Consider the following 10015-nt stretch of genomic DNA (forward strand, 5'->3'; position numbering starts at 1 on the left):
TTACACTGGTGATCTTACTAGGATATTCAATGCTACCTAGGAGGTCAGAGTCCAGGGTCAGTCCATGTATGGTCTTTAGGTAGTGGCTTAGTCCCTGGAAGCTCTGGTTACTTGGCATTGTTGTTCATAAGGGGTCTCGAGCCCCTTCAAGCTCTTCCAGTTCTTTCTCTGATTTCTTCAACGGGGGTCCTGTTCTCAGTTCAGTGGTTTGCTGCTGGCATTCGCCTCTGTATTTGCTATATTCTGGCTGTGTCTCTCAGGAGAGATCTACATCCAGTTCCTGTCTGCCTGCACTTCTTTGCTTCATCCATCTTGTCTAATTGGGTGGCTGTATATGTATGGGCCACATATGGGGCCGGCTGAATGGGTGTTCCTTCTGTCTCTGTTTTAATCTTTGCCTCTCAATTCCCTGCCAAGGGTATTCTTGTTCCCCTTTTAAAGAAGGAGTGAAGCATTCACATTTTGATCATCTGTCTTGAGTTTCATGTGTTCTAGGCATCTAGGGTAATTCAAGCATTTGGGCTAATAGCCACTTATCAATGAGTGCATAAGAACTTCATACTTTACAACTGTGTTTACACCATTTTGAGCATTCCACACTTCCAACATCTTCATGTTCCCCACTCTTTTTCAAATGACTTACTTTGAATTACATAATTATTATCGTTTTACACACACACAGACACGCACACACACACATGCACACGCACACACACACACATGCAGTAACACACACTAATAAGTCCATTTAGTGTTGTTCTTATGTGTATGTGTTTAAGGTTTACTACTTGGGAATTAATAGCCAACATACAGTTATCCTTAGAAAAACTTGATTCTCTCACTCTCAGAAAACATTATGTTTAGCTCTTCAACAAGTGCTGGAACTTTGTGAAATTTTTCCTATTGATTTGACATATCTACTAGTATTGACGTTTGTTAGTCCTGTTGTCTATACTGCTGATCACATGACTTTGTGACTTTAATAATGTAAATTATAGGAAAACAGCAAATAAGACTAAAACTAGTCATAGACATCTACAAGTATTCATGTACAATAGCATCTAAAATGGAGACCAAGCAAAGGTAATAATACGGGACTATGACGGACAAAACATACATACAAAAAATATAATGCAGTTATTCTTCATGGTTCAATTCTGCCATGTTAAGATTTTTTATTTTTGTAAGTCTATAAAAATACAACTGATATTCAAAGTATAGAATTCCAGACAAAATACTACAGCTTCATAATGCCTATGCCAATTGTAGATCTGTGAGATGAGCCGTTTTTGGAACAATGCCCTTGAAGCCCTCCATTATTGATGTTATTATTATGGTTAGAATTAAGTATGACTAGGTTCATGGAAAATCCCCAGCCAGCTGCAGAAGACTAATACAAATCTGGTGGTGATATGTAAAGTTGTGACTTTGCTGAGAAATACACCTGAAATCAAGATACCCAATGTGATACCTGTAACCGCTCTGAAAAACCAACATTATGTTGACATCAGCTGGCCACACGAATACTGTGTCCTTGGCCTGTGTAAATGTTTCATACTTCCTCCCTCCCTCTGTTACCCTGTAATGGTATAAATTAAGCCTTGGAAAAAGTAAAATTGTCACCTTGATCAGACTCTTGTCTTGTCCTTCTTTGTGTCTCTTGTCCCCCATTCTGTTCCAGGTATCCTCAGCGTAGTCGTTGACAAGCCTAGATTGGAGGCATGTGTTTGAGTGGCTACCTTAAACTTGATTGTTTTGTTTGTGAGTTAATTAACATTGATTTACATATTAAGATAAGAATATATTAAAGGGCTGTTTCTTTTCTTACTAATGGGAAAAGACATCTGTTTCAATGTCATCTTCTCTAAGTTGCAAATGTGGAAAGAGGATGGTCCGACAATAAATTTGCTTTGTAGAATGTGATATGTATGAAGAATCTTCAAATCCTATGTGAGGTCAATTATGTCTAGTTTCGTACAACCAAGTTGGCTAAGGTTCTATGTAACTTAGAAGCTTATAGACAATAGGCCTCAAAACTTATCCTTATTGATTGCATTTATGAATACTGATGCCAGTGTGGGTTAAGTAGATTGAGTGTATTGTCTTAAACCACCCTGCCAAAGGAAGTTTGTTTAAAAGGAGTAAATTAATAACAACCATCCTTTCTTCTCCCCATCTGCCAAGCTTTGACAAGGAGAAAAATAACTCCAAGAAACTAATAAATAAAAAAATATTCAAATGACCTACTTTATACATAATCTTAGGAGTTTTAATTTATTAAACAACAATTTAATATAAGCCAGTGTCTAGTACAAAAAAAGACAAGAATGTAAGAAAATGGACAAAACATTAGCATTAACTTGCCTAGGTTATAAAGATGAGAATAAAGCAGACTGGCCCCACCTTTTTATAGCACTTTCAAGAGAAATCTCTTATAGTTAAAACCACTCTGTCCTGACTGCAGAACCTGGAAAAGCTGTTGCTGCTGTTGATGCATAACACACTGCTATTATTGGTCTTTTTATATAAATATAAATATAAATATATATATATACAGATAAAAAAAACTGCTTGAAGAAGAAAAAAAAGGGGGGGGGGGGACAAGAATACCCTTGGCAGGGAATAGAGAGGCAAAGATTAAAACAGAGACAAAGGAACACCCATTCAGAGCCTGCCCCACATGTGGCCCATACATATACAGCCACCCAATTAGACAAGATGGATGAAGCAAGAAGTGCAGGCCGACAGGAGCCGGATGTAGATCGCTCCTGAGAGACACAGCCAGAATACAGCAAATACAGAGGCGAATGCCAGCAGCAAACCACTGAACTGAGAATAGGACCCTCGTTGAAGGAATCAGAGAAAGAACTGGAAGAGCTTGAAGGGGCTCGAGACCCCTTATGAACAACAATGCCAAGCAACTAGAGCTTCCAGGGACTAAGCCACTACCTAAAGACTATACATGGACTAACCCTGGACTCTGACCTCATAGGTAGCAATGAATATCCTAGTAAGAGCACCAGTGGAAGGGGAAGTCCAGGGTCCTGCTAACACTGAACCTCCAGTGAACTAGATTGTTGGGGGGAGGGCGGCAATGGGGGGAGGATGGGGAGGGGAACACCCATAAAGAAGAGGAGGGGGAGGGATTAGGGGGATGTTTGCCCGGAAACCGGGAAAGGGAATAATACTCGAAATGTATATAAGAAATACTCGTTAATAAAAAAAATTCAAAAAAAAAAAACCACTCTGTCCCTAGATCATGTTCTAAATACCTTGTATCTCTACCACAGGATTTGTTAAAGACATATCATTTAGGAATGGGTACTTCAAAGCCTTTCATGTCTTCAAAACACATTTCCAAATGAGCAGAGTAACATCCTGGAAAGATTAAAAGATCTTACACAAAGATTCATTAGCTTCTCAGAAGTAATTCACAGACAGGAAGAACATGCTGACATGTACAAAAGTGCTTGGGAATAGAAGAAGTTAATAAACAACCAGTCAATATGTTCATTTTCGCAGGACAATACATATGCTGACACTTAACAATCTTTAAACTGAGTCAGTTTCAGCTGATGAATATATATAATCACAAGTTGTGAGTTCTTATGTTTCTAACCTTTGCATGCCAACACCCTGGCTATCAAGTGTATCTGGCAGTTGCCATTTGCATGTATTGATTCTTATGCACTATTTACTTACTATGCATTTTTATATAGAGTATACATGCCTCTGTGTGTGTGCATGTGTGTGCTTGTGTGTGCTTGTGTGTGTGTGTGTGAGTGTGTGTGTGTGTGTGTGTGTGTGTTATTCTACCTTGGATTTGTGATTAATTACACATGAGTGTGATGGTATAGTTTGTTCTGTGTATGTTTGAATGTTTGAGTGGAAGAGGAGTATCACAGGGATTGTAGATTTAAAGTCATATTGTCAGTTTGTGTAATACATTGTAATTTGAAACACAATGCAAGAACATTTTTTTCTCTGTTCCCTATGCCGTTATGTCATACTGCACAACTTTTAATATTTTGATTATTTTTTCGATGTTCTTGTCTTAGGATTATGCATGTTGTGATCAAACACCATGACCAAAAGCAGCTTGGAGAGAAAGTGGTTTATTTCACTTATACTTCACTTTAAGGTAAGAAACAATCCATCACTGTGGAAAGTCAAAGCAGTAACTTGGAGCCAGAAGAAAATGCAGAGGCATTGGATGGGAAACTTACTGACTTGCTCCCCATGTCTTGGTCAGACTGATTTCTAATAGAGTTCAGGACCACCATAATAGTTAACAAAATGTTTACAGTAATTCCTACAACAATGTCGTTTAGAGGCATTTTCTCAATTGAGGTTCTATCATTTCAAATGACTCTAGCTTGTGTCAAATTAACATAAAACAAGTCAACAGAGTTTTGTAAGTGATTTGGTATGACTTGCCCTCTCCTTTAAGTCATAAATGGCCATTTTTGATAAGGTCAGCAAAATATGTTTTATTGTAAACAGGATGGGTCCATGTAGGTCCTGCAGTGTCACCATTACACCCTCTTTCTCTTCCTCTTCTCTGTTGACTGCACTCATCTCAGCATCATGCTCCTGCCTTTTCCTGCAACTGCTCACTCTGGTATATCTTCATGTTTGCTACAGTCATATCATATTCTTCAAATTCCTTCATAAAATAATTAACATTCATGGATTTATAGAGAACTAGCATTTTCATGTATGAAAACCTTTGTCACAGAATGTGATGTGACAATCTGGTTCCTTAGAAGATCTTTAATTCAATTGAATAATACTCTACATACAGCAATTTGTAAATATGGCATCATACTCCATGGATTTATTCTAAATAATTGACAATTTATTTAAATATATGGGTTTGACCTAGAAAGGTGGCTCAGCCTTTAAGATTGCCACCACAACCCAAACTGTAAATGTTTAGACTTTTTGCTGTCAGGTTTTTGTTGATTTCAGTCTTTAGAATAAAACACATGCAGCGAATAGTGCTTGTTGCACTGATGAGTTACTCTGAGTCTAAGAAGCTTCTCAAGTGTTCATTGCATAATTGATTCCCATTTCTTCAATCTGTAACTTTGCATTTTAAGTCCTTTGCCTTTCCACATCTTCTAAATATAAAATAGAATAGCTTTACTAAGGCCACTTTAAATTGCAATAAAATCTTCATATAATCTGTTAGAAGCATTTGATCCACACATGGACATCATCATTCCAATGGTACAGATATATTCTCACATCCAAATAAAACAAAGCTAATGTAAAGACTGTGCAACAATACTGAACTGAAACTCATTTTAGCTTTTCATATCCATGGTGCTGAAAGTACCAATACTTTAAGATTATTGTGAATTTTATATAACACATTATCATATTTCAGTATATAGATTAAATATGTTTCATTCAGTAGAATATTTGGCTCTAAGGTTATTTGTACTAGTAGAATAATCATGAAAGTTTGCTCAAGGAAGGTGAAACTATTAATTGCTACATTTCTCACAGTGACCTTCAAAACCTCTTTGCATCTGATGAACATTTTAGGCAACTGGACACACTGTCTGGTGCAGGTGTCTCAAATGGCAGCCCATCTGTGTAGTTTTTGTTAAGATCTCTGTCACTGTGGAGGGTAACTGTAACATTGTTGACAGAAGTAAGTTGCGGCATCTTCAGGCTGAATGCCAGTGATAGTGAGAGAGTACTCTGTCCCAGAACCACTGCCACTGAACCTTGATGGGACAACAGAGAGTAAGTTGGATGCATAATACATCAGAAACTTGGGACTTTGTCCTTGTTTCTGTTGGTACCAGCCTAAATATCTACTAATGTCTTGACTGGCCCAGCAAGTGATGGTGACCTTGTCCCCTATAAAGGCAGACAAAGAAACTGGGTTCTGAGTCATGTGGATGTCACATTGAGCACCTGAAATCAGAAATATAAATAAAGATAAACAGAGACTTAATGACGTAATTAAGAATTCTTTAAGGACTCAGGCAACAATGACTGTATTGAGATAAATGGGGCTCTTGTGACTTACCTGAGAGCCAGAGCATCAGGAGACCTAGGTGTTTAGTGAGAGCTCTCATGTCTACACTGTATCCTGATTGCAGCTGACTATAGCACAGGATTTTATGAGCCTATTAAGTCCTCTGGGAACAGGGCTTCACTGTGGACATATGCAAATCCATAAACTGTCAATTCTATGCATATATGCATGGCTGGCTTGCCTCAGTAACTAAGTAGAGGCTGCTGCCCATAGGTATCTCAGACCAGATTTTGCTACAGAGAGCATTATTAGTCTCTGAAAAATACATAGCAACATAATTTTAAATTCCTGTGAATATAGAGGTCTATGGTATGTAAATGGTTAAAAGGCTACAACTATTGCTATCTGACTAGTGATAGGACCAATATATCAAAATCCCAGAATTTGTAGAAAGTTTCACTGGCTTTTTAGGATTAATAATGGTGCGTATTATCTAGCAGAGGGATTTTCTATGTAGATATTGAAGGCATTAACATGATAAATTATCAGGATCACCAAACAGAATTGGATTCAGAGATAAGAGGAAGTGGTAAAATGCTATCAGACACAAAAAGTAGAGGGTGTGGTTCCTATGGACAGGTGGATATGGAAATCCATTACTGTCTGGTTATTTGTCAACTTCAGCTAATCTTGCTGTTCTCTGTCTCAGAAAACTTTGCTTTCACGTTCCTGTGTACCACCATTGGGTATATGTTCCTCTACATCTAGAATACCAACTCCATTCATTACTCCAGTTTGCTTGTATTATTTCCTGTCCTGGATCACTGTTTTAACATAAACTATTTCCTTTGTAATCAAACGTTCTCCCTAGACCAACTGTACCCTTAAATTAACGTGTTCACTAAACATGTGTTATTCCACCAGGGCATCTTATCCAGTTCCTAAGAGAATATGTTTTTACTGTGAAAAAGACACGACTATACAAAAGGTTAAGTGAAAACTACACAGAAATATCAAATTATAACATTCTCCATGGAAACTTAGTATGAAAAAGAGATTTAGGTATACCTTAGAGACATTATCAAAAAATATTGAAAGAACTAGGATAAAGATCACCTAGTTGCTTCATTTGCCACCTGACAAAGAACAGAGTCACCTGAGGAAATTGCAAGTAGGGTACTGCCTTAATCAGATTGTGTTGTCTGTATAGTTTAGTAAATTTTTTGATTATTAATTGATATAGATATGTATGCCCCTTAACAGATTGGCCTGGCGTTTATAGGAAAAGTAGGTGATCAAACCAGTAAGCTACATTCCTTTGTGGTTTCTGCTTCAAGGCCCTGCCTTGAATTTATGCCTAAACTCCCCTCAATAACAAACTGAATCTGTGAAACAAACAAACAAACAAACAAACAAGCAAACAAAAAAACCTTTCCCTAAACCAAGTTGTAATTATCATGATGTTCATCACAGCTATTATAAAGCAAACTGGGACTGGGACAGTGTTCCTATACGATCTCCCACTTCTTTTCCTAGGGAAGTTTCTTCAAAGAGCCTTTGAAATCACAGGCAGAGAGGAAATGCAAGACTATCCAGGTATTCTGCTACTGAACTGGAGATCAGTTACACACTTTTCTTAAATGTGAATCGAACAGAAAGAGTTTGAAAACACATTAGAGAAATTGATTGAGTACACAGTTTTGAATAGTATCATGAAATATTATTTGGCTTCAAGTTCAGGCAAAAATTCAGTATCTGAAGACAAGAGGCCCTTTTCAAAAAACACTATGTCCTCATCCTAAAGCATCCATCCTTGGTTTCTGGTCTATATATGGGACAGAAAAACAATAGTCTTCTCTTTAAGAATTTAGGAGTTCTAATTTTATGCTGGGATGTGAGAGGGTCACAAATTATATGTGAACTAAAGAGCAAATTCACAACCAGCCAAATAAGGACATTATCAATGTATTATATCTCCATCTTTTACTCTGTTTTCAATATGTATTTGAGATTGGATGATGTATTGGCTTCTAAGTACATACCAAAGAGACTTCATATAACACTTCCTTGGAAAATAATATACTGGTTCATATAAATCATCTTTGGTGTTTCTCTAGAGTGAGGGGATTTTTTTAAATAAACTCTCAAGTACTCTAGAGTTCCCTATGATAAAACACAAATTATCATATCTTCTCCTAGTTGTAATATGTAAGAGATTAGTAGATGCCTAGTTCTGATTGAAACAAATATTTAACTGTAATTTCATATCTAATATCACCTGAGAGTTCATTAATTATTGGTAATAATAATTTATCTCACAGCATATGTGAAGGTATAAGGGAGACAATATATGCTTTATCTGCTATCTTTGTTATATTGCTCTGCATGAGAGTTTTCCAAAACTGTTATTGGTTTTTACTGATGCAGGACAATTCTGAGATTGACAACAACATAAGCTACATACACTTTACATCAAAGCTAGATTCTGTGTCGACACACACATGCACACACACAGGGGCACACAGCACTAAGTTCAAGATTTTCCCCTCTAATTGATTTTTACTGCTTTAAAATAGAAACTTCACTTTGGAAGGTAGCATTTATAACCTTCGGAGAGAGAAGAATAGCAGGCTAATTGAACAGAGGATATGATATAAACTGAACCTTCCCCATTGACTACCCAATACCCTGGAGTCATCTCTAAAATTGCACACCTACAAGTAATGAAAAGTAGATGAAACAAGTTGCATTTGTACATAAATTCTTCCTCCCTCACACACACACACACATAACCATAATATTTAACAGAAGAGGCCAAAATCTGGGTTAGGCTGGGTTAGAGGGGGGGAAAGAGTAAGAAAAATGGTCTGATTATATTTTTTAGTAATCTGTTACCTTTCATTCTTAAAAAGGTAGCTGGGACACTGGATATAAAGAAAATGTAGAAAGAGGATGTCTTCTGAGATGCAGTGCTTTGGTATATGGTGGAGAAAGCCTTTACATACTCTAAGAAAATAATTTTAGAAAGAAGTATAGGGCTGAGAGAAGGTGTGAATGAGATTGCTGAATGAAAACAGAATAACTGCTATATTGAGACAAATACCGGACTAATGCCTGGAGATGACAAATCTCTGACAGCAAGGTTAAGATTGATATAAAGTCAATGAAAGCCTATGGGACAGTGGTGACAGCTTTTTTTCATATTTCCACTGAATGTTTTAATGTATTTTGTGTCTGACACAGAAGGATATCAAAGAAGTGGTAGCGATATTCATTTTTGTGATAACAAAACTATTAATTCCATGATCTTGTGCTCATGAGAAATCAAACACACAAAGCTATGAAGACCTGAACTCTTTCAACAAAACCAGTTCCATATAGTGATCTGGAGTGTAGTAAATTCTGAGTAAAAATAAGGAACGATACTAGGAAGGAAAAATCTAAGATTGCTATATCAATAATTACTGATGCTAAAATGAAGAGCTACTTTGATGTGATGAAACATCATGAGCAAAAGCAATTTGTGAAGGAAAGACTGTACTTTACTTCAATATAGCAGTTCATCATCAAAAGCAATGAAGGAAAAAACCATGACAGTCATGTGGAGTCAGGAGCTGAAACAGAGGCCATGAAGGTGTGCTACGTACAGGTTTATTTGCCATAGCTTGCTCAACCTATTGTCTAATATGACTAAAGATTTTAAGCCCATGGGCATAACACACAATTAGTCAAAAATTGGCTGAGCCTTTCAACATCAATCAACAATTAAGAAAATGCCTTACAGACTTGTCTATAGCTTGACATTACGAAGGCATTATCTCAATTGAGGCTCTCTCCTCTCTGATGACTCTAGCTTGTGCCTAACTTGGGTCAATTCAGTACATCACCAATAAGAACATTATTTCTTAATCTAATTTAAACATATATATATATATGCATATATTTATCAGAACTTTCATATTCCCCACAAAACATAAGAATATTTCCTTTTTTGTCTTTATGTGATACAGGATGTACAAT

At 36.8% G+C, this 10015-nt stretch overlaps 1 gene segment (V, D, J or C); it reads right to left on the bottom strand.

Annotated features, from left to right (window-relative positions):
• Positions 1–5626: 5626 nt before the first annotated feature.
• On the bottom strand, positions 5627–6095 carry LOC502821 (immunoglobulin kappa variable 1-39-like). The segment is given in 2 exon segments: positions 5627–5931; positions 6047–6095. Coding segments are annotated over 2 exon segments (354 nt in total).
• Positions 6096–10015: the final 3920 nt, after the last annotated feature.

Source organism: Rattus norvegicus, chromosome 4, assembly GCF_036323735.1.
Source record: "Rattus norvegicus strain BN/NHsdMcwi chromosome 4, GRCr8, whole genome shotgun sequence".
Classification (NCBI taxonomy): Eukaryota; Metazoa; Chordata; class Mammalia; order Rodentia; family Muridae; genus Rattus; species Rattus norvegicus.